Below are 26,698 nucleotides of genomic sequence, written 5' to 3'. Positions count from 1 at the left end.
ACTCTTTGGATTTATTTTTTAATGATATGTGAAGAAAGTATAAAAACTTTACATTGATATAAAACTAAAAAAATTAAAAGAAAGAAAGAAACATTCAAATCAGTCAATTTTGGGAGAGAGAAAAGAAAGAGAACAAAATGATGGATCCCAACATTGTGTTGAAAAGAATCAATGGACTATACTTTATAAGTTTCACGTTACTTGGTGATAACTGAAAGGGTAATTTTTTTTTCTTTTATTTTTATCAGACTGAAAGAGTGATTAAAAGATGCAGGGAGTGTGTTCATTATTGAAGAGGACACAATGTACTTTATTCATGTGCAAGCTGCTGGTAAATAACAAAGAGAGGGTCCATAAGTATCTACCTAAAAAGAAATTAAATTGGTGGAGTTTATGGGATGACCTAGGTTGATTTCATATACTGATATCGTCATTATTCAACAGCATAGATTGTCTCTTCTATATTTTACTAGTCTTCCTGTCTTATTCTGGGGTTGGCTAGTACTCCCAAGTCTTCGGATCAAGATATGGGAAGAACATGAAAATAAAGGTTATAAAATATTAAAATAATTATTTGATGTAATATGACAAAAAACTCTACGTTTTAGTCTTTGCATGTCTTTATTTAGTACACATATTGGTCCTTATTTTTACTCTGTTTCTTAACTTTTAAGGTATGCTTGATTTATAGTTAAGAGACCCTTTAAAGGCCTTAATGTATGTTCAAAAGGTAAGACTAAAAAGTCTCTTGTTTGATTTTTAATTAGCTTCGATTGAGTTTTACTATAATTTTTTCTTGAAACTTAGTTTGAAATTATTAAAGGAAAGGGGGAGTTGCTTTTGCAAACTTAATATTTGTAAAGTAAAGTTTATCTAAACTTAGATACTTTAATCCAAACATATACTTAGGTTTTAAAACATCGACTTAAGTTTTAGTTCTTATAAGATCTTTTAGGGATTAAAACTTAAGTTTTAACTTTTCATGTAAAGACTATTTTTTTTAAGTGAGCGTCACCTAAAGAGATTAAATAATTATGTTAACTACAAAAATTATGATAATTACTGATTACAAATTAAATTAGAAATTATATTTTATTTCATACTGTCTCTATTGTTGCTCATGTGGATATTAATTAAGTTTTGTTTGTCGGAAGTCAAAAGTTTGGAAGAAGATGCACCAAAAAAAAATTTAGAAAAAAATATTTGGTTTTTATGATTATACAATTTTTATCTTTTAGTCTATACACTTAAATATTATCTTTCTTTAGTTTCTTTACAAATATTTCCAGATTCCTTTTGGTTCCTATAATTACTTAAATTTTACCTATAAAAAAAAAGAATAGAAACTAAAGATCATAAAGTTATTGTACAATAAATAAAATTGATGATTTTTAAGTGAAGGGACTAAAAAGTAAAATTTAAGATTAAATAAGTATTCTTTTTTCGTATTTTAGTGGCATCTAAATTATAGTGGTGTTTTTTTTTAGCAATTTGTGAATATTACAGAAATGGATATCTTTCATTGGCAACCACATTTTAAAAGCTTTTTTCTTCCAAAGTTGCCCTTGGCGGTCGACAACACCTATCTCCTCCAACGGCTTCATCGGCCTAAATCCACATGGTCTCTGATGCTGAAGGAGCGTGTGGCACAAATGCTGAGTGGAAAGGGCAACTTTGGAAGATAAAAGTGTTTGCCAACTATCGTGTTTTAATTGGGTCCTTGGAATAACCTCCATCTCTCTAATACTTCCCTTAAATTAAACTATGATGTATAAAGTTTTTAGGTAAGGTAAATTTGTTAAATTTTAAATAATTATTTTAAAAGTTTATATCAATAATTATTATTTATTTATTATTAGTTGTTAATACATATTTATTCAACTTTAAAATTAAGAATTATCCTTGTGATAATAAAAAAATTATCCTTGTTTTATTTTGTTTTGCAACAATTGAAAAAGAAACAAATAAAGAATTCATGATTTTAAAATATCAATTTGAACCAATTCAATTTTACAAAATCGACTTATAAGATGATAAATATCAATAATTAAATAAGATCTTCAATAAATCTCATTCATAATGAAAATTGAACCATTTTGAACAGAAATGTATAAAAACTGAACATTTTGTAAATGATATAATAATAATTTGATAGCATGTGATACATATGTTTAACAATAATCGTTGTAATATATTTTAATATTATTTTAAGAGGTCAGATAAGTTTAATTCTAATTCAATCTTAAAAATCGAATTTATTAAATGAAAATTTTCTCCCAATAAATATATTTTTGATGATGCCAACAGACAATATGGATATCAATCCACGGTTTCTGGTCATTGTTCACTTAATTTGTGACATTTTGTTTCTCTTCTAACTGGTTTGGGTAATTGGATAATACGTTAGGGGGCGAGGCATGGTTGGGTTGCTTTGGGGGGCTGCCATGTAATTGGGAGTTGGAAGATTGGGTTGTGACTTGTTAGTTATAATTGGGAGGTAAATTTTCTATCTTTCAAAAAGATAAAAATAGCGTTGCTTTAGCAATCATTATCTTCCATCTTTTCTTAATGATGCTGACAATGATATATAGTGGTTAAAATCATGGAATCTTTATAATAGGTTAATTTGGTAAAGGTGATTTATGGGTGCTTAAGTAAGGATAAAAATAGCTCCGTACGTTTACCTTAAGTCTTATCTTAAATCAAATGACCAATTAATTCATTTCATAAACCTAAGGTATGATTTGATATAGACATTTTGTTGAAGATCAGGTCTAGCGTAAGAACCCTATTGAAGGCCTAAGCTTATATTATACTTTTATTAGTAAAAATATGTTGACAACTTTATCATTGTGTTTGGATAGATTGAATTAGGAGACAGAGAAATTGAATAGAGTGATTTAAGGATGAAAGGTTGAATTTCACTAACTTGGATAAAAGGCAAATAGTAGAGAGGAAGACCAAAAATTCATATAGGCTCCACTTTCCTCTCTGTTGTGTCGCAAAACAGATGAGACTTTGCGCAACACTATTATTTCTGTGTGAAACCACAATTAGTTGTTGCTTACTATCTTGCTAAGTATTTTTTTAGGCATTTATCTTCTTCTTATTTAATATGGTACAGTAATAGAAAGTTGCTAAAATAAATGAAAATGCATATAAAATAATATGCATCTCTTACGTAATATATATATATATATATATATATATATATATATATATATATATATATATATATATATATATATATATATATATATATATATTAGCTCTAAGTTTAGTCTTTTTTGTTAAATAGTGTTTTAAAAAAGTTTTGAGTTGACTTATTTTGATTATGTTTGGAAATATAGAAAAAAAGGAGAATGTAATATATGTCACAATATATATAATTAATAAATTAAACTTATTTTATTATTTAGATATTTTATGATGAAATCTTCCTTACAATTAATGGACCGTGTTTCAAGTTTTAAAAGGAAATTTTGTATAATTAAATTGAAAAATATTAATTTATTCTAATATAAAAGTTCTTAAAATATATTTATAAAAAATATATTAATTGGTTGCATGATAATGAGAAAACACACAAAAATTATTACATTTTAAAGAGGATTAGGAACACATCTTCTAACACACTTTTCTAACATACATTTTTTAATTGATTAAAGACATAAAATTATAAAATCAAGAGAGACCATAATTAAATATGATTGGAATTCAAAATTTTATCATTTTCAACAAATATCAACCAATAAGATGGAATGTATCAAAAAAATGTTTAAAAGGAGTATGTTGTTGACATTTCTTTTTAATTTTTTATGCATAAATTTTTAAAGGAAAATAATGTTGCTCAAATTCAGGATAAGAAAAGTTTTCAAGAAATAGTACTTATATTTACTTTATCTCTAAGAGACGATATATAGAGACTCAATCTTACAATTTATCATATGCAAGATTCTATGTCTTAATCCATTCTATTGTTGTCTTATAGATTCCATTTTCAATACAAAAGAAGGACTAAAATTTAATTAAATGTCGACTCATTGTTAATCATTTCAGGATCAGACTTCTGAATTTCTACAAGCTAGCTAGCTGAAGTATAGAGTATTCACACAATTCTAATAATCTAAGGTTGAGATTAAAATTAAGCTATATATATATATATATATATATATATATATATATATATATATATTATAAATTGATATTTTTATTTTACTAAATAATTCTTCTATTATTTATATATTAAATATTTTATAAATAGTTAAAATACCCCAAACCGAGCAGTAACTCCACATGCATTTTGAACGAGGCATCACAGTTCACAACCATTTTTTTTTAGACTTAATTATTCTAGCCATTCTTGTTGGAGCCTTGGAGGTGTTACAACCTCTCTAAAAAATATCCTGAAGGAAAAAAAAAAAGATAACATGCACTTTTGAAAATAAAGAAAGAGAGAAAAACAAATAAAAGTGTCCAGAAAAATGTTTTGAAAAGATACAAGTATATACGAATAAAGATATAAAAAGAATATCACATTAATAGACATCAAATCATATTACATTTTAAAGCTTTTTTTCTCGCTGGCAAGACGTATACATCTAATAAAAAAAATGATATATAGACACTTCAAAGGTTGACAGATAGATAAAAATATAAATATAATAAGTGATATGATATAATAAAAAAGGAGATATAAAAAAATGAAAATTGTTGAAGAAATATTTTTTAAAAAAGGAGGTGTTTAAAAATCATTACTTCCGTTAATATATATATATATATATATATATAATATGATATGATAATTTTACTTCATACTTTATCCGTAAGTGAGATTTCTAAAATAATGAAATATGCAAAATGAGAAAGTAGAATTACATGTAGTGTTGATTCAAATTAATGTAGCTTGTAAATCTAACTCGAATGCACTTTTTTTTTCACATCTCTCCATTATACATATCACAAATTATCGATATTTACTTTTATCATTAATGTTTAATTATTAATTAGGGTTCTAATCATTAGCACCATCAAAACATTAATTTGATTCCTCCAAACAAGAAATACACTATAAATTATAGAGGTCAATTATGACTCGCACAATGGAAAACTATAGTACAAAATTCAAGTGCATATAAGTTAAATCCACCATATTTACACAAAGCCTCTCTAGTTACATGAAACATAATTCGTCCAACTTTTTCATTAACCAACTTCATTTTGGAACAAACATAACAGTGGTTGGTTATGATTGAAGCCCTTTCAATTTCTTCTCCATGTTCTTCTTTTGCTTTTCCGACATCAATTTATGCACAAGGGGGCAGCCACAAAAAAAGTGCTAGTGTTCTTCCACACTCCTTTCAAAAGCCAGAAACAAAAAAACGCTTAAATTTGTTATAAAGTTCTATTCTAGACCATGATTGACACTTAAAGATTCCCATGGATGGTTTAATCATGTCACTAGAGCTGCATGAAAAAGAAGATTCCAAATCTGAATCAACTGCCATGTTGGACCCTCTTATGAAGTTCACAAATCAAATAAAGAAAATTAAGTAAAAATGAATAAAAAGCAAAGGACAATGGTGAAACTGGTCTCAAAAAACGACACAAAGTGGAATACTAAATATTAATTGGGTGATGAAAACTGTCTGTGGTTAATGGTTATCCATATTTTTAATTTTAATTTTTTCTATTCCAACAACGCTTGCTTTTCCTTTTGCCTTTTTAAAAAGCTAAAGATGACACCAAAGCAGTGTGTGTAAGTGTGTGCGTGAATGTGAAGGAGGAAAAGTGTTAAGGGAAGAGAAAGAAAGAAAGAGAACATTGGATGCTGTTAGTTTTGTTATGTTAGCTTTCTTTGCTCTTCATTAGAGAAATCACCTTATCATTCCTGTTAGTGTATAATCAGTTTAACTTTTTAAGGTCTACGAAATGTTGTCATTGCTATTTCACTCTCATAGTGTATTTGGTTCCTTTCATATCCTACTCCTCTAAACCATTCTTCCTCACAAATGGCTACTACCCTTTCTTCTATCAGTTTTGTACACTTTTGCATGCACTTCCTCCTTGTGTGTCTCACTAGTCCTGCATATGTTTCTTCACTCCCTCTTTCCCTGAGAAGGCAAGCTTCAATCCTTGTTTCTATGAAGCAAGATTTTGGAGTTGCAAATTCTTCTCTGAGGAGCTGGGACATGTCAAACTACATGTCCCTTTGCAGCACTTGGTATGGCATTGAGTGTGACCATCATGACAACATGTCTGTGGTGTCACTTGACATATCCAATTTGAATGCCTCAGGGTCACTTTCACCTTCCATCACAGGACTCTTGAGCCTTGTGAGTGTCTCACTCCAGGGAAATGGCTTCTCTGGGGAGTTTCCAAGGGACATTCACAAGCTACCAATGCTGAGGTTCCTCAACATGTCCAACAACATGTTCAGTGGAAACTTGAGTTGGAAATTCTCTCAGCTGAAGGAACTTGAAGTGCTGGATGTCTATGACAATGCTTTCAATGGCTCACTTCCTGAAGGTGTCATCAGTCTCCCAAAGATCAAGCACTTGAACTTTGGAGGGAACTACTTCTCTGGTGAAATCCCTCCAAGCTATGGAGCCATGTGGCAGCTGAACTTTCTGTCCCTTGCAGGGAATGATTTGAGAGGCTTCATACCAAGTGAGCTTGGGAATCTCACTAACTTGACTCATCTTTACTTAGGATACTACAATCAGTTTGATGGTGGAATCCCTCCTCAATTTGGTAAGCTGACCAATTTGGTTCATCTTGACATTGCAAACTGTGGCTTGACAGGTCCAATTCCTGTTGAGTTAGGAAACCTCTATAAGTTAGACACTCTTTTCTTGCAAACCAATCAGCTAAGTGGTTCAATCCCTCCCCAGTTAGGAAACTTGACCATGTTAAAAGCCCTTGATCTATCATTCAACATGCTCACAGGAGGTATCCCTTATGAGTTCTCTGCACTTAAAGAGCTTACCCTCTTGAACTTGTTTATAAACAAGTTGCATGGAGAAATTCCTCACTTCATTGCTGAGCTACCTAGATTGGAGACTCTGAAGCTTTGGCAGAACAACTTCACTGGAGAGATTCCTTCAAACCTTGGCCAGAATGGAAGGCTGATTGAGCTTGACTTGTCAACAAATAAGCTCACTGGTTTGGTGCCAAAATCTCTATGCCTTGGAAAGAGGCTGAAAATCTTGATCCTACTCAAGAACTTTCTGTTTGGATCTTTGCCGGATGATCTTGGTCAATGCTACACACTCCAAAGAGTCCGTTTGGGGCAGAACTATTTAACTGGGCCACTGCCACATGAGTTTCTTTATTTGCCTGAGCTACTACTTGTGGAGCTACAGAACAATTATCTTAGTGGTGGCTTTCCACAATCAATAACAAGCAGCAACACATCCTCAAAACTAGCACAGTTGAACCTATCAAACAACCGGTTTTTGGGGTCTCTTCCGGCCTCAATTGCAAATTTTCCAGACTTGCAAATCCTTCTGCTCAGTGGAAACAGATTCTCAGGTGAAATACCACCAGATATAGGGAGGTTGAAAAGTATCCTCAAGTTGGATATTAGTGCCAACAACTTTTCAGGTACTATTCCACCTGAGATAGGTAACTGTGTCTTACTGACCTATTTAGATTTGAGCCAAAACCAACTCTCAGGTCCTATTCCAGTCCAATTTTCTCAAATTCACATATTAAACTATCTCAATGTCTCATGGAACCACCTAAACCAAAGCCTTCCCAAGGAACTTAGGGCCATGAAGGGCTTAACTTCAGCAGATTTCTCTCACAATAACTTCTCAGGATCAATACCTGAGGGGGGCCAATTCTCAATATTTAATTCCACATCATTTGTTGGTAATCCTCAGCTATGTGGATATGATTCCAAACCATGCAACCTTTCTTCAACAGCTGTGTTGGAATCTCAAACAAAAAGCAGTGCAAAACCCGGTGTTCCCGGGAAATTCAAGTTCCTCTTTGCATTGGCATTGTTGGGGTGCTCATTGGTGTTTGCAACATTGGCCATCATCAAGAGTAGGAAGACAAGGAGGCACTCCAATTCATGGAAGTTAACAGCATTCCAGAAGCTGGAATATGGGAGTGAGGACATCAAAGGGTGCATAAAGGAAAGCAATGTGATAGGAAGAGGAGGATCTGGTGTTGTGTACAGAGGAACCATGCCAAAGGGAGAGGAAGTGGCAGTGAAGAAGCTCTTAGGAAACAACAAAGGATCTTCCCATGACAATGGCCTCTCTGCAGAAATAAAAACATTGGGGAGAATCAGGCACAGGTACATTGTGAAGCTACTAGCATTTTGTTCGAACAGAGAGACCAATTTGCTTGTTTATGATTACATGCCAAATGGAAGCTTGGGAGAAGTCTTGCATGGGAAGAGGGGTGAGTTTCTCAAGTGGGACACTAGGCTCAAAATAGCCATAGAAGCTGCAAAAGGACTTTGCTATTTGCACCATGATTGTTCCCCTTTGATCATCCATAGGGATGTCAAGTCAAACAACATACTGCTGAACTCTGATTTTGAGGCTCATGTTGCTGATTTTGGACTTGCCAAGTTCATGCAAGATAATGGGGCATCTGAGTGCATGTCTTCCATTGCTGGCTCTTATGGCTATATTGCTCCAGGTACTTTAAATATTCAACTATATAATTTGAGTTATCATAATTGATAACTTCAAGTAGATTTATATCTTCTGTCTCAATCTAATTGGTTAGCATCACTAACTTCAAGTTGAAGACATTATTACTTAACCACCAACTCCCCAAAAAAGATATTACATTGTCTAGACTAATGTACTAATCAATCTTCATGTGGGATGCTATATTGAGATTATCTAAGACCATAGTCATATGGTAGTCCAAGACCATGAAATAAAAATTTTCCCTCCAAATAAAAGTTTGGAGTACATTATTATTTAGATTACTAAGTTGACCAATTGAAATGAGTGAAGATCCTAACGTGCAACAACACGAATGATGAATTCAGGCTCCTTTTTTTAAATAATAAAATTCAAAATTTCATAGCAAAAGGTTCATGTGTTAAATTAAATATACTTTTTCATTTATTTTTTGGTACAAATATATTCTTTCCTGGGACCACAGTGTCCAACACCATGTACGTGGATTCCTAGACTGACTGAGTAAAGGCTCCACTAACACAGGAAATTCTTTTCACTTTCTTTTTTCACGCTAACTGTGTGTGTGCGCTTTTGCATGCCTTGAAACTACAAACCCTTAACCCAGAACAAATCAATGCCACCCCTTTTTGACTCCTTTATCATATCAGTAACAGTCACTAACTAAATGCACATTAACCAAATGCATATATTTTACCCCCTCAAAGTTCCAGATTGAGATCTAAGATTCACTTTCTCAAAATCCCAGATGAAAAAGAAACGTGAAGAATTTAGGCACAAGACACAAGTTGGTTACCTTTTTTACAAATTTAACTTGATACTTTGGAAAATTAACAAGAAGCTTTTCCCTTTATCTGTAAAATAACATTGGACCAGTCTTCCTTTTCCTTACCCTCCTTTTTCTAAGTTAAATTAATAATTTGGTCCTTTTACCGTATACCATTTTAATCTTTCCGTGAAAAAAAAAATCTTACATTTTGCTTCCTATAATTTGTTATAATTTGGCAATTGACAGAGACTAGTATATAAATGTTTTTCATGTCAAAGCTAAAAGAGTGTTTGCTTATGTAGGACTAAAATACAGTGCCATGTATATATATAAAGATCATTTAATCTTATTTTATACATATACATACATGCATATATATATATACACACACACATCAAAATTGTTTATTATAGTGTTGGCTACTTAAACTTTGAAAGTTTAAGTTGTGAAATCCACTATTTTTTTAACTGATTTTAATTTATGTTGCAGAATATGCATACACATTGAAAGTGGATGAGAAAAGTGATGTTTATAGCTTTGGAGTGGTGCTGCTAGAACTGATAACGGGCAGAAGGCCGGTGGGGGATTTTGGTGAAGAAGGATTAGACATTGTTCAATGGACCAAGTTGCAAACCAATTGGAACAAAGAGATGGTGATGAAGATCCTTGATGAGAGGCTAGATCACATTCCTTTAGCTGAAGCAATGCAGGTGTTTTTTGTGGCAATGTTGTGTGTTCATGAACACAGTGTGGAGAGGCCAACCATGAGGGAAGTGGTTGAAATGCTTGCACAAGCAAAGCAACCAAACACATTTCAGATGCAGTGATCTAGAAAAGTATAAGATAACAAGTTATAAAAGAAAGGATGAGTCCTTCCTTCATACATATATGCTTTTGTATTGATTTCATGGGTGGTTAAAGGGTATATCCATTTTGCAAACTAGTTTGATATGAGTTTTGAATGTTTTTTTTTTCCTTTTACTTTATTAGCACTCAACTCTTCAATGGGTGCAAGAGAGTCACTATAGTTGAAATGCTATGCATGGGAAAGGTAGAATTATTGTTCAACTGTCCATATTATGTCAAAAGTTTGTATAATACATGGGTGTTGTATGCCTGTTTGGTTTAAGAAAACCTTTTCTCTTTTCCTTTTCTATTTTCACTTTGCTTCTTGTTTTCAAAAGTTTATACTAGAAACACTGAAAACAATTTTTTTTTATTTTGTTTTCTATTTTCAGTGTTTGTTTTTACTATTTTGTATACAATTTTTTTAAAAATAAAAAATAGTGACATTTTGTAATTAACAGAACATAAAAATAGAAAATGATTTCTCAAATTAACCAAAGATCCCTAAACTTGCATTTACTTGTTATGTGCAGTTTTCCAGCAATAATTATTCACCACCTGCATCTCAGGCAATGAAAGAAAATAAGTTTATACATAGGTTCTTAAGATAAACTTCATACTTACAATCAACACAAAGCTCATAAACTAACATAGTTCAATATTCAAAAAGTTATCATAACTTGAACAACTATGTATGTGGCTAAACTGGCTCATAATGGAAACAAACTAATCAATCTTCTGTCTTCTAACTAACTGATCCATAGGGCAGTTGAGAATTGATTATTTGGGGGAATTTGAAAATCAGAATCTTTTGCAATAAAGTTGTTTGAAATAGTAGAAAATGGGGAATATAAAAAATGCAGCATATACAGAGAAGACAGAAGATACTTTATAAAGTTGCACTCTTTTAAGGAACTAATGTATTCACAGATAAATTTAAAGAAACTCTTGTAACTTTGTTATTATAAATGACTAAAGGTGATACAAAGGAATCTGTGTGGTTTTTCACGTCAACTTGTGTGATGCTCATGCTTCCTTCCAAATAGCTTTATAACAAAGTAGAGTAGAGATATTATAATGCAGAGAGAATTCAGGCAATGTATATACATGACTTATTTATACAAATATAAGATATAATTTATGATGAATTCATCATATTATATCACATATGTGCAGAGGATAAGATTATATAAACACTAATCACACCAAATAGGAGAAAATTGAAAACTCTTTGAACAAATTTACTCCATGAATCTCAAACTCAGGGAGACTTGATCATTCGCAACTTCATGTTTCACACCGACAATATTGGTAGGTCGCATTGTCTATCTCATTATCCAAACTTTGCACTTCTAAGTTATAATATTGTTAAAAGTACAAAGTTTGGAAATTAAATTATAAATGTGCACAATTACTCGTACATCGTATTTCTACCTATTGTTTTCTCTCTATCTCTCTCTAGTTTTCCTATCAGATTAAATATTATATTTTTATTTTTTTCTTTGTATACTTTTTTTTTTCTTTTCTCTCTATCTCTCTCTTTCTTCCCCATTCCAACCAAAATGGGATGTATCACTAACATTTTCCTTTTCATAATTTATTTAATTTACCCTTCCTGCAAAAGTCAAAGCCCATAAAATATTATTTACTACAGAAAAAATTTAAAATTGCTTCTATATCTTCAAATGTTGGCAAATTTACACAAATGGGTTAATTTCTTAAAAAAATTACAAGAATGAATAGATTTTGAAAATATCGTGTTTTAAAACATGACTTCAGAAAGTTATAATTTTTTTTTGAAAAATACTGAAATTATGTTTTAAAATACCACTTCAAATGTTTTATATTTTTTTTATAGAAGTCAGATTATTAAAAACAACTTTAATATTTTTTTTAAAAAAAATAATACTTGAAGTTGTGTTTTAAAATATAACTTCTATAAAAATAGATATAAAATACTTGAAGTCCTATTTTAATATATAACTTCATTATTTTTTTTAACAATTTTAACTTGGTGAAGTTGTATTTTGAAATACAATCTAGTTATATATAGCTTTGTAATATTTTCAAAATTTACTCATTTGTGTAAATTTTGAGGTGGTCTTCTTTCTTCGCATCTCATTCTCCTAAACCAGCCCCCCCTCGATTTACATAGCAGTCTGTTGTCTGATGCCATGGGCATTCGCCATCCTCGCTGTAATTAGTTTCGTTTTTTAGCTTCCCCTTTATTTTTCTGTCGTATATATATATATATATATAAGGAATCACGACCACAGATTCATGATTCATCCATAAGAAATGTACATGAGGTCACTTAATTAATTATTGGATGACAAAGAAACATCTGATTATTTTATGAAATCAATTAGAAAAGGAAGATATAGTTTTATTAAAGTAACAATTCTTGGTATAACTGCCCCACTCTACCTAATATTTTAGAATAATTTGTCTCTTTAAAGAATGAGTAAAGTAAATAATTTGAACTAATAAAGTCAATCTAGTGGCTAACAGAGAATTTAAACAATTTATACAAAATTTAAAGTTTAAATTTTGTTACCAATGATGAAAAAAAACGACAGCTAACATACTAATACACTCATGTTATATAACTAGAAACTATTTAACTTTGCCTTATAAAAGAGCCACGACATTTAAAAATGGCAAAATTAAAATAAAACATTAAAGCTTAATTGCACTTTTTACCTTAATTTTTTAATTTTTGATAAATTTTACTTTTAATAAATTAATTTAAAGCATTTTACCTTCAACTTTTAACAAACTTGCAAATTTTACCCTTTGTCAATTTACTCATAAATAATTGCACTTCATACCCTCCACTTTTTATTTTTTTTTGATAAATTTTACTCCCAACTTTTTTATTTTTTGGTTATTTTTACCCTTAATTTTTTTATTTTGGCAAATTTTGCTGCCAACTTTTATGCTTATTAATGAATAAATGATAAAAGTAAAATTTGTCAAATTAATTTGTTGGAGGTAAAATTTTCCAAAAATATATAAAAAAAATTGAGAGTAAAAAATGCAATTAAACCAATATTAAAATAGTGACTTTGCTTCTATTTTTTTCTTTGTAGAAATAATAAAGATAAATGTAAAAGAATTTATAATAATTCACTCACTTAATTCAATCAACCAAGTAAAACCTTGATAATAGATACGACTCTCTGCTTAATCACTTAATTCTGAATATTGAACCAAATCAAATATCAATTTTTTCATGTCAAACTTCAATTATTTTGTTATACAAGAATAGTCAACAAAGTCATGAGATTTATAGGTAGTTCTCATCTGGCTTTCGCTTTTCCTCTCACTCATTTTCTCTCTTTAGAGTCATTCTATATGTGTTAATTTAATACTAATTTAGGAAATTAATTTAGAGTACAAATTAGTTAAAAGGTACTTTAACACTAAGTCATTCTTGAGTCATTCTTGAAAGTGTTTGAAAGATTACAAAGATTCTATTCTCACACAGAGGATATGGAAGTTAAACACAAATTACATATGACTTCACAAAACAAAGGATAACTTAGTTTTAGCATAAAATAGCGTCCACGAAATGATTTTAATATAGTATTGTTTTGTCTATAGTTATAGCTTCATTAACTTCTTTATATAGTCTCTTAAATCTTTATAAAGGCATAAGAGTACATAGATTCATTATGTGTGTTCGAGCCCTTGTAATTCTTCTCGTTCTAATTTTGCATTAAATGCAAGGGAGCATTGACATCTTTATGCTTTTGATGTGTCTACTTTGCATGAGGAGGGAGAAAGGGTGAAAATGTACTTTATTTCCTAAAAAGTATCCTCATACTCTTTGAATGTGTGTACTTTTTTTTTTTTTTTTTTCATTTTTCCGCTTTAGTCATTTCCTTGTACTGAGCCTCATTGTGTAAGTGTTTTTTTTTTTAATCAGAAATTGTACATATACTCAAAGAAACTTTGCTTTTCAGTAAATTTCGTATTGGTTTAAAAATCCAATGCATATTTTTATAATATTATTTACTCAAAAATGATTTAATAATAGCATAAAATGACGTAAATAAAAACCTCCTAATATGTATTAATTTTATTTACACATGTGTAAAAGGAAAAAAAACCCACCCTTTCTTTCTTGTTCTTGAAAAAGTAAGAGGCGACGAGCTCTCCCCTCTCTTTTCATCCGCTGCACACCATCCTCCTCGATTAATTCAAATCGCTTCGATTTTTTCCCACTTAAATTCCCGGCGTCGCAATCGCCGCCGTATCCGGCGAATCTCTGACGCCTCCTCCGTCGCTTAACCATTCAGAATCTTACCCGCCAGCAGCACTTCTTCTCCGCCGGAGTTCCAATATTCTCGCCTCGCTCTTCTCGATACTCTCCGCCGGATATTCGGTTTCCGGCGATCCCTCGACGGCGAAGGTGCGCACGATTGCTAGCCTGTGCCCCGCGGTTCCTCTGTTTCGCCTAATCGCTTGAACTCTGTCTCGCGCGCTTCCTGCTGGTGGAAGGTTGAGCCTCTTGTTGTTGCTGTTTCTGGATTTGTTCCGATAAGGTTTCCGATTCTGTTTGCGAAATTAGGTTTCCGATTGCGGAATCAGGTCGCGCTTTGAAATTCGTAAGAGTTTCAGTGGTGAGAGCTTGGCTCGTTTCTTGTGAAATTTGCTCGTTGATCCGTTGGTTTCGCTGTTTTGATTTGGCTTTGTTGTCGTCTTTATTGTTGGAGTTGCTTTTGGTTGTGCAGTGATGAATTAATTGAATTCGTGCGTTTTGGACTGCGCGGGGTTAGTGTTATTCTGTTTTGACCGTTGGGGCACTTGTTTGAAGTGGTGCTTTTTCCCTCCTTGATCAGTGGGATTCAATTTTAATGTAGACATGACTGTGTTTCCTTTTTTAACCCTAGTATTTAAGGTTTGGACTTTGGAGTTAAATTTAGTAGTTTAAAGAGTGTCAGCTTCAAGTTCTGCTTTTGAATTTAACTACGAGCATTTGCCATCAACTTGGTTTGCTAGGAAATATAACTTTGTTTGGTGGAAAACGTATGGAAGAATTTTCATTTCAAGTAACTCGTTAACTGGTGGTATGGGCAAGTATTTCAACACACTGATGCCCCTGGTTGTACTTGAGCCTAGTAGTTTTGCTAGTAACAGCTGAGTGTGCTTGGTTGTTTATAGAGATAAATTCTTTTACAATAATGTATAAGATGCAAAATGCTTTTGTCGTTGTGCCTTTCTTTCTCTGGGTTCTTTTGAACTTGTTTGAGATATGGGTTTTGCCTATTCAGTTATTTAATTTAATTTATATTTTATGGTATTGTCTTATCATTGTGTGGCTACTGGCTAGTTGCTTGAGCATGGTTCGAGGTCCTACTGAATACTGATTGTCTATCACTCTCTTGTTCAGACTTTGTAGAGACGGAGATACTTGAATGAGCAGGTGACATATAACCAGGCTTTTAACTATCTTTAATTGCTCTTACAGTGAGGAGATTGAATGAAGTAAAGGAAAATTTGAAGGTACTCCAGCATGACAGGATGACTTTCTTTAAGCACTTTTCCCATGAGTTAGTTTCACATGGTGTCATGGAAGATAAGGGCCAAGGACAGAATGCTGATGGATCACGTGGGTTGGTAGATAATGGATTTGCTTATGCAACTTCTAGTGAAAAATAATTTGATATGAAAATGGAGGTACAGTATGGGAGTTACAGTGAACCAGATGGTAGCAGGCTGCAAAAGGAGGCAACTACTGATGATCGAGTTGGTACAAGAGAATCAAACATAGAAAATATGGGAAATAAAACAGCTGCTGTTGGAGGGTGGGGCACTACATTTTGGAAGGACTGCCAACCTATGTGCCCTCCGAATGGTTCTGAATTGGCACATGAATCAAAAAGTGGATCAGACGATTGAAATGCAGATGGGTCTGATGATAATTTGTCAGAAGACAGAGGGGAAAGTTTAGACTCAGAAGATGATGATGATGGACTAAAGGACTCAGGAAAAGGTTCAATAGGCCATTCTGGTATTCCTGCTGAAGAGATGTTGTCTGATGAATATTATGAGCAGAATGGGGAAGAGCAAAGTGTCTCCTTGCATTGCAGGGTTGTTCGTCAACCCACTGGATCAAATTCACGGCCTCAACAGATGTCTTCTATTGTCAAAAGTCGTATGCATAAGTCGAGGATTTCAGATGATGCTGAAGATAATGATGGCGATGCTGATTATGAAGAAGAGGATGAAGCAGATGGTAATGTGAACACTGCATTTAAGTATATAGAAGGCAGCTGTATGTTGAAGTTTCTCTCCTGAAATTAGTTAATCTAGCCCTTGTCCAGTTGTTATTATTAGAGATGAACTTCTGTTATGAAGTTTTAATATTTTTTTGGGGTTAATACCTTGCAGAAGATGATCCTGATGATGCAGACTTTGAGCCCTCAACATGGGGTCGTGCTGCAGATAAGGTGTATTTGTGGCTATCCAGTGTCATGGCTAATAAGTTCTGTGTCACTTGCATTTTACCTTATGTGTAAGCATGCAGGATTAATAAGGTGAAATGTTATATGGAACTGATGCTTTAACTGAGGCATCTGAGGGTGGAGGAACCCCTGAACTGTGGATTTTGAGTTCCGACATGGCATTGCCAGGGGAAGCCATGAATTTGAATCAAATTTAAGTTCTCAATGCCATGTTAATATTCAAGAGCTGAGAGCGGGAAAATGAAAGAGAGGGAAAGAGAAGAGAGAGAATAAGATACTCGCTCTGGAATCTGAAACTGAGATGTATTATTCTTTAGTTTGTTCTACAGAAACCAACACACTTATATGCTTAGAAGTTAGAACTACTTCTCTAACTAACCAAAAGAATAACTGTCTGTAACTGAGTGACAGCTGTCAGTAACTGCATACTAGTTTACACTTACAATTGCAGAACACTGCTCTAACAGTAGAACACTAACTACTAAGAACTAACAGTGATTGTTAAGAAATAGTACTTTTTTTTTTGTAATAAATTGTTCTGTTTTAACTTTTTATTGAGTCTAGATTTTCCCTTTGAGTTTGGAGTAAGGAGGAGAAAAAATTTATGGTTGTATGGGGTTAATGCAGGTCATTGGTGTTCTTGGTGAGAGTGAGCCACCCTGACGGATATGGAGAGGAATTGGAGAGCTGTATTGTACTAATAACTTTTTATTATTGTTAATAGTTAATTTGTTTAGGAATATATCTTATCTTCTTGTTTACTTTTATCCTTTGTTCCCTCCCCTCTGACCATGGAATGAATGATGCCTCTTGGTACTCTGCACTGCTATGCTTTCTTTCCAGAACCAAGTTAAGCACATTTGCACATCACATCTGCCTTCACCTAATCTATCATGACTATTTTACCATAAAATTGCTCCTTCTATGTAGTTTAATTTACATGGTTGGATCAAATTGGTTGTCTTCTTGTAGTGTACATGAAATGAACACATGTAGACAACAAATAGTTGACTGAAAATATGGAAGGTATGTTTAGTGACACGCAACATTTAGATTCTACTGCCAAAAGGCCTCAAAGTAAACATCTCTTCTCTGATTTTAGAGGATCATATATATTGAAAAACATGGTATGTTTGTTAATGTTTCCTGTCAAGTGTCAAGTAATTATTCTCGTATCTTAATTTCTCTTGGCTGAGAAGGGTGTTGTGTAAGTTATTTAGGGATCATATGTTGGTTACTGTTAAAGTTGGAGTAAATATAAAGTTTTTTTTCCTGGATGTTTTTTACTATAATTAAAATATGCAGTTGAACTATAATTCCAGGATAAAGATTGGGAAGGTGAAGTCTCAGTTGAAGCTGATGAGGGAATAGATGTTTCAGATAATGATGATTCATACTTTGATAAGAAGGCAAAGGGAAGGCAGCGAGGTAAAATTGAACGAAGTATAAGATCTTCCAAAGATCGAAAATATACCAGGTCTAGTCGGCAAAGAAGAGTTAAACCATCTTTTGGCGATGAAGATGATGAGTCTACAGCAGATGATTCTGACAGTGAGAGTGACGGGGATTTTAAAAGCATAAAAAAGCGAGGTGGGCATGCACACAAAAATAATTGTCATTCAGCTGCACCCACTAGTTTTGAAAATCAGACAAGTCAGTTTCGGAATACATCAAAGGATTTGAAAATAGATCCGATACAGTTTTTATGCAATTTTTATTAACGTGTACTTATGAAATGATATCTCAATTGCATTTACTTTTTGCAATTTTGTGCAACCCTACACCCGTCGAAGTAAAAATCAGTTTTGAATCAGGAATTGCTGTGAAACTCACCTGATATCAGGTCAGCTGCCAGTCATTTTTTGTGAGTAACCCTGAATTGAAGTGTTAATGATGTCTTATCTTCTGAGCTCATGCTTGCTATATGCATGTGTGTATATGGTACATGCTTCATGTTAGCTAATTTCTATATAGGTATATGTTTTGCTGTGTGCTTATCCCTAACTTTCACCAGGTTTTGAAATTTGGTAATGAGATCCAAATCAGCTTAATTGCTGCAGAGGCTGGTGGTGCAGTATGAGGAGCCCCACCTGAAGCACAAACTGAACTCTTCAATGCTTTAATTGATAGTTGTACAGAAGCAGTCGAACTTGGAAGTCTGGATCCCAAGGTTTGTATAACATCAAATTCTTTCTCCCTGAGCACGTGTATACTTTGTTATTTGTTTTTTCTTTATTTGCTTAAATGCTTATTACATGTGATATTGCATCCAGGGGCCTTTGCTGGATTTCTTTGGTGTGCCAGTGAAGGCAAATGATATTTTTTTTTTGATCGGCAAAATTATAAATATTATTAATAACGGTGAGTACCAAGGGTACTAAAAATACAAGGTAGAAACAAGCAGACTGGCAGAACCATAAGGTCCTGAGAACCACCTGCCACTCTAAAAAGAACACAGAAACCCTGCACTGCTACCCTAGACAGAAAATGCTATTGATAGATTACTAGACCAGTAGTTGTAGGGCTGGGCAAAGCCTTTCTCCAGCTGACTAAACCAAGACCAAACTAGGAAAATAGCGTCATCCATTAACTTGGATCCATTAAAAGCCTCGTTTAGGAAAACAATCTGGTTTCGATGCTGCCAAATCGACCAGGTAAGAGCCACCCACCAACACTTCCACCTAGACTGCAGATTCTTTCCTTTTAGGATAAGCGGGTGCTGCATGTAATGATGCCTAGGGATGGGGGAGAAAGCTCCCACGGTTTTGGTCCAAGATAAGGATTCCCACCATAAGGGAAGAGTTCTTGGACAGTTAAAAAACAGGTGAGAGGCTTCCTCCTCCTGTCTACTGCAGAAAGGACACAACGAATCGTTCAGCTAAACCTGTCTTCTTCTCAAATTCCCTTTAGTTGGAATTCTGTCTTTGATCAATCGCCAAGCAAAAATTGTTGCTTTTAAAGGGATTTTAAGCTGCCATAGGTCCTCTAATGCCTCATCCACAGTCTGATCTGCTGCTCCTTCTAGTAGCAAAAGGTATGCGCTCCTTGTAGAATACTGGCCACTAGGTTCTGGTTTCCAAACCCAGCTGTCTGTTGTCCGACGATCAATATGACCCCGCGATATGTCTTCCAAGAAACTGACTGCCGCTTGTACTTCATTATCAAAAAGGTGTCTTCTCCATTCAAGATTCCATTCCCAAGCAGTTTCAGAGTGACATCCCATATCTTGGATAACTTTTTGCTGTTGACAGGATATTTGATACTTACCCGTGTTCAAGGACTTCAACTCCTAGCAAAGCGCATTAGTCGGTATGAAGATCCCATTGCACAATTTCACGTTTTAACATATCTCAAACCATCAAATTGGTCGAAAGGTTGTGGGTGGAATCAAAGTAGGTGCTATCCTCTATGTAGTTTGTATGTTCATTCAGAGGAGAGACTTAATTGCTGATCCTACTTTACTTGTTAATAGTTGATGATGCAAGATTACTTCTTGGAGTATATTATCATGGATTTGGTAATTGGGAAATTATAAGATTAGATGAAAGGCTTGGTCTTACAAAAAAAATTGCACCAGTGGAACTTCAACACCATGAAACTTTCTTGCCACGAGCTCCAAATTTGAGAAACCGTTCTAATGCGCTGTTGGAACAGGTATGCCGTCACTTCGGTCATATTTTCTTGGCTATGTTTCCCCCCCTGTATATGTACCTTATCAGCAACAGGCATCTTTAATCTGCCTCTACTCTTATTTTCTTTATATGCTTCTTTTCCTTCTAAAACTTCATCAGTTATTTTGGTACTTAACATTTTCACATGTATATGATTGTATACATTTGTCTTGTTTAATTTGAATCTTATTAATCAAAGTTTTTGAACTGTAAATTTCACTCTTGAAGACTGTGTCATATTGTGTGCATTGTGTTCTTTTTCCTTTTCCTTTTGGTCCTGATGTGATCTTGGTTTGGGGAAAAGGCTTCTGTGTGGACCAACTTTGCTCTAAGTTTTTTTCACTCTTGTATTATCGATGTTCAGTAGCACTTTTGTGCATGACGAGCAAATGAGTGTTGACTGAGACATGACATTTTGTCATTTTTTGGTTTCATAATTCTACCGAGAAGGCTGTTGTTTTTAGAGGCTGATTTTGTGATTCATGAAGTCAAAGATAATAGAATGACTAATTTGGGTCAAAAAGATTTGAAGTAGCTGATAACAATCATCATATTGGTACCTTTCTTGCATGCATTCTGATCTCCAATGTGCCTCAAATGTGTGTGCATTGTTAATTGTTAATGGGTGCTCCTTTTTTTCTTATTGTCCATGGACCTGGATGGTTCAAGCTAATGCCTTGAGTAAATGATATAGGAACTTGCTTCTTTGGGTGTGAAAAATACCTATACCAAAGTTGGCAAGAAACCTTCCAAGAAAGAGAGAGAACATCTTGTGAACATCTCATTGTCAAGTGGGCAGGAGAAAAAGAAACAATTGGGTTCTTCTAAATTTAATGTCAAAATAAGAAAGGATAGACTTCAGAAACCTCTAAAAGTTGAGCCAATTGTAAAAGAGGAGGGTGAAATGTCTGATGATGAAGAAGTATATGAGCAGTTCAAGGAAGTAAAATGGATGGAATGGTGTCAAGATGTGATGATTGAAGAAATGAAAACCTTGAAACGTCTACACAGATTGCAGACAACCAATGCCAATCTTCCAACGGAAAAGGTACACCTATTTTTTGTTGGGGGCTTCTATCCTTTTATTATGTCTGTTTCCTATGTTGAACACTATTTACTTGTTTTTCCTTCTCAACTTTAGGTGCTTTCAAAAATCCGCAACTACTTACAGCTTCTTGGGCGAAGGATAAATCAAATTGTCTTAGAACATGAAGAGGAACCCTATAAGCAAGATAGTATGTGCTTTATTCACGTTCTAAATATTTTTTGAGTGACCTCGTTTTTCTTGGAAAAAAATATGCTTTATGATGTCTGGGTCCTTTTATTTTCTCGAGCACTTGTGGTTTCCTATTACTTTTAGAAGACTGGTTTTATCTGTGTATTTTAGAATTCTTTAGTACATGATTAAATCTTTATTTTTTCTTATTGATTTACAGGAATGACCACGCGATTGTGGAAGTATGTTTCCACCTTTTCTCATCTTTCAGGAGAGAGACTTTGTCAAATTTATTCAAAACTTAAAGTGGAGCAAAATGTTGCAGGGGTTGGCCCCTCTCATGCCAATGGTTCAATATCTGATCCATTTAGCAGGAATGGAAACCCTAATCACTCTTATCCATTCCCTCGCCATATGGAGAAGCAGAGAGGATAGAAAAACATAACTACCTACCAAATGCCAGAATTAAAATAACTTTTATTTAAAAAAATAGAGTTTTAGAAAAATATTGAGATTTTTTTATAAATAAATAAATAAGGAGAAATAACTTTATTAAAATAATGATTTGAAGAAAAATAAAAATGATGTTTTATTTATTCATTTGATAGGAAATAAAATAGAGTATTTGTTTATAAAATAATAAACAAAGAAAAATAAAGTAAATAATAGGCTGTAAGTATCTTAACTATAAATAGAGATATCTATCCCTATATCTACCCGTATGTCTCTAACCCTAGTACCTCTGGTACTATTTCTTATTAATGATATATATATTTTTGCTGAGCAAAAAAAAAAACAAAAAATAGAGATATCTTAAGTCAGTTTCTAGACTGACGATGTTTCTTACTCCTTTTCCTTTCAATTTCGTTTTCCCTTCTCCTCCTCCAAAAACCCTATTTTTTTCACGCATACCACCAAACTTGTCTTAGAAAAACGACGATCTCGGACTCATTCACCGTTGGATCGTCATGAAATTTGAGCACCAAGTTTGGAACTCATTTCCGAACATTCTCACTATTGAGAATTACGAACACATGTCAGAGTTGAGAGAAATACCCTTTGCATCGTAGATTTTCCTTTTCCCACAGAAATCCAAAATTGTCTCAATAAAACTACGATCCCGGACTCGTTAACCATTGGATTGTCGTGAAATTTTGATATGTGGTTCGCGATTCATTTCCGCACACCTGCATAGTTGGGATTTGCAAAATAATGTCCGTGGAAGGAGAAATACTCATCGCACGTAGACAATGGAATAGAGGCTTCAATCTCTTCTCCTTCTCCCTAACGTTTGAGAACTCTATCAGAGCAGTCAGAGGAAAAACTTGAGGAATCTCAGGAAACCGTTAGAGATGCCGCTATAGCTGTCACAATACACACATGAGCCCGTTTAGAGGTAAGAGATGAGTTTATCGCAATTGGGGTTAGAGTGAACATGTGTAGGGGTTCTTAAAGGATCAAATTGGGATTTATTTTGGGATGTATATTGTATTGAAATTCTTCTTGTATGATTATGTGAAATTGTTTGAGGGGTTTTACTCCCCGTGGATTGAGAAATATTTTTGTATAATTTGTTTGTGTTTTGAATAAGATTAGCATAATAAATAGTTATATTGAAATTATGAAATTGTGATTGAAATTTATAAGTGATAAATTGAATATATGATGAATTGTAGAATAATATATTACTTTGAGATTATAATATTGTTATGGAGATTGAGTTTAAGTGCAAAGTTGAATGTATTAAATTGCGAGATACACGTAAACATGAGATGATTGATTGTGACATAATGAGATGTGAAATTGTGAACATGAGTTTTAGTTGTAAATAAGTTTGTGATTAACACTTGATGTGACTAATTGTATTGTGAGCTGTGAATTATACAATAACTCGACCAGTATTTATATTGAGAAAAGTGTTTATGCGCAGTGTTAAAGAGAAAGTGTAGCTTCTTAGTTAGGAAATAATGTTAAATGGTAACGCAATATGTTAAACGTGTTTGAAACACGAGTGTGAGGTCATGGATATTATATAATTTATGAGCAGTGTCTGCTTGCAAATATTGTTTTAGGGGTTGGACCTGAATCAGGAAGGTGGGACCCTAACGGATTCTTCAGAGTCTAGGTCTTGGGGTAAAGACATTCGATTTAAGTGTTCCTTTAAGTCTATGTTGATCCTATATGATTGGAGCATTCTCGCAAAGTGGAGTGACCCTGACATACCCATTGTGTGGTGTGTTTTGGTATGTACTCCTAAGTGTTCCAGAGTGATTTCTCACTGACATGGTACCACATTGCATGTAGGCTTGAGTTTTAGTATAATTGTTGCATAACACTTGCTAATTGTTTATTATGAAATTGATGAGTGTTATTACGTTTTGACTCGAGTGTGTGATTCATGTGTAATGTGATTAGTGATTAAAAAATGAATTTTGAAGATAAAGTGGTAAAGTGACGTGGGTTGTATTAAGTTGAGTTATGTTATAAATATTTCTATAATTTATTTTGATTATTTGTGTTTAGATCATGTGATGATCTTGAACCTTGTATTCGTGAGAGCAGATGACAAGATGGATGACTTTATAGAACCTCGTGTCAGAAAACGTTGGGACACAATACTCTGATAGGATGTGACATTGAGAATGAATTTTTATTTTAATTGCATGATATTATTTTATTTTATTTTACCTCACTGATTTAACAAAACTTTTTTTTTGTAAACTTTGACGGTCTTGTTTTAAGCTGAATATGTTTTTAATAAGTCTTATTTGGTAATAGTGAAGTGAATGTGAATCTTTTACCCACGTGAATTTGTTAATCAATATTGTTATATGTTTTATTAATTTATATATATATCGGGGTAGAGGGTGTCCCATTACTGACATGTCCCAATCATGGAAACGAAGAGTTGAAAGTAATGTCCATTTTCAGGGTCAATTACCACCTCAAAGAACCATAGGTAAGGATATTCCAATTATGGATCCTAACCTAACTCAGTGGGTATCCTTGGGGCTGGACCATCTGACCAACGTTCCGTTAGTGAGAAACATTTTAGGACACTTCCTTCAAGACAAGGATTTTCTTCATGAATCAGGTAGTGAGTTATCTAAGGGTCAGAATTGCTGATTCCTTGAGTGTAACTGGAATTTTTTGTCCATCCTTTGGATAAGATATTTGATCCCATTTTGGTGTCCTGTGGTGATCTAAGTAATATCCCTAGACATGGGATTTGCATCCTTGAACAAAGTGGCTGAAGTTGAGTATCTGGCATTTGGAATGCAAAATGAATGCAGGCTTGCCCATTTTCTTCCTCTCTTTCCTTTTGATTCTTCTTACCCTTGATGATGAGCCAAGCATAGTGTTACATGTATAGTGATAAATCTTGAAAGTAAACACATTTTACTCGATAGAGATACATACTTAGGAAAGTGTACATTACAAGTTTTGCCATTTTATGGGATTTTATTTTTCACTCCATGCTAATTGTGTTAGCTGGTCCACACAAATGTATTTTTCTTGTAGTAAATTTAGCTATCACCTCTCAAGATTTTGTGTAGCCCTTACAACAAATTTTGTAGTTAATGAAAATGAAGTTTTGGCTTCCCCAAATTTTTTGTTACCGGTATGATTAAGTTTGACACATTTCTAGTAATACATAGAATGCTATCCAGATCATTGTGATATTGGTCCAGCATCTTTTTAAGAAATTTGGAGTTGGTTGGAATAGCTCTCATTTATTTTTAAATGTAGACATTATTCTATCACTGTAGATCATAAATATTTATATCTTTCTCTTGGAATTTGTTATATACTATTGGAGTCACCAACTATGATGAAATCTAGTGTGATTTTGATAATTTAATATTTTTTTGTCTAGCCTTTGCGGTGGTTTTGACATGGTAATTAACCAAGAAATTTCAGGTTTTCATTGGCTGAGTTGTGCTCTTACATTATTGGACTGAGTACATGTGTGGATAGTTGTACGTCTTATGTTGCACGAGGTACCCTTCCAGACTGAACTGTATGCTTGCTTATGAATCCAAGCTTGCGTTATCTTGAGTATATGTTCCAAGTCCTATTCAGTTGCAGCAAATATGGCTCATCTATGATCTCTGTTAATAGATGTTGGAGCCATGGGGTAATTTATTCATTTATTCCGCTCTTTCAAGTCTCATTAGCTGCCTCTTCTATTCTTCTTATGTTGAAATGGAAAAATGTTTTATCTTATCTTTTTTTAAGCTTTTTTTTTTTCTTGGAATTTAACATCGTCTGTCACCATAAGCAGTTGGGTGTCGATTGTGATTAGTCAGAGTTAATGTTCTAAAATATCATTTTCTAGAAAATTTTGTTTGAAGATCTTATGACCTTCTCGTGCTATTAACTAGGTAGGATAAGAAGACCATTTAGGAAAACAAGCAAAATTAGTGAATCCAGCATAAATAATGTTTGGTCCTATTGTAACAATTTGTCTCTTGCAAGAACTTACGGAGCATTATCATCCAAAAGGTAACTATGGGAGAAGCAATATCAATGAAAAATGCCTTTTCCTTTGAAATAGTCAATCGTTTTCCTATGTCATGTGCTACCTAGCAATGCAATAAAACCAATGTTTTCTTTCCTAGTTTGATTACTCAGAAGATGATTAGAAATTTCATATGAAATGTCACGTAAACCTGTGTTTATATAGCTGCTAAAGTGAAAATTTGGATTTGGGTAATCGGTTGTGTATATTTCAGTACTTCTAAATTTCAAGGTACATGATGCGCTTTCAATTTAAATTTAAACATTGGTGACCGTAACTAAGTGTCATACATTTCATATGTAAAATGTCGAAAAATTGTCATACTAAACGTGAGAAAATTTAAATACTTATAGATGATCACTAAATACTTAAGTGGCATAACAATATGAAATTATTTATATATTAGATGACTTTTAGTTACAAATATTTTTCAAGAAAAGTATTTTTCCTTGAATCGGAACATTCATAGTATGATAAGACTAACTTTCATTGGAAATAATTTTTCATACATAAAGCTTGAACTATTTTTTTT

General features: G+C 33.3%; 1 protein-coding gene and 1 pseudogene across 1 annotated transcript; both read left to right on the top strand.

The window, feature by feature from the left end:
- The first annotated feature begins 5,768 nt into the window (after positions 1-5,768).
- Positions 5,769-10,555, top strand: LOC100815103 (leucine-rich repeat receptor-like serine/threonine-protein kinase BAM3). The gene is made up of 2 exons (XM_003530661.5): positions 5,769-8,658; positions 9,928-10,555. The coding sequence occupies exons 1-2, from the start codon at positions 6,012-6,014 to the stop codon at positions 10,263-10,265; spliced, it is 2,985 nt and encodes a 994-aa protein (XP_003530709.1). The 5' UTR covers positions 5,769-6,011; the 3' UTR covers positions 10,266-10,555.
- A 3,816-nt stretch (positions 10,556-14,371) lies between these two features.
- On the top strand, positions 14,372-22,118 carry LOC102664025 (protein CHROMATIN REMODELING 5-like; annotated as a pseudogene).
- Positions 22,119-26,698: the final 4,580 nt, after the last annotated feature.

The sequence above is a fragment of the Glycine max genome, chromosome 8 (genome assembly GCF_000004515.6).
Source record: "Glycine max cultivar Williams 82 chromosome 8, Glycine_max_v4.0, whole genome shotgun sequence".
In the NCBI taxonomy this organism is placed as follows: Eukaryota; Viridiplantae; Streptophyta; class Magnoliopsida; order Fabales; family Fabaceae; genus Glycine; species Glycine max.
This window is presented reverse-complemented; position numbering and strand designations above follow the sequence as displayed.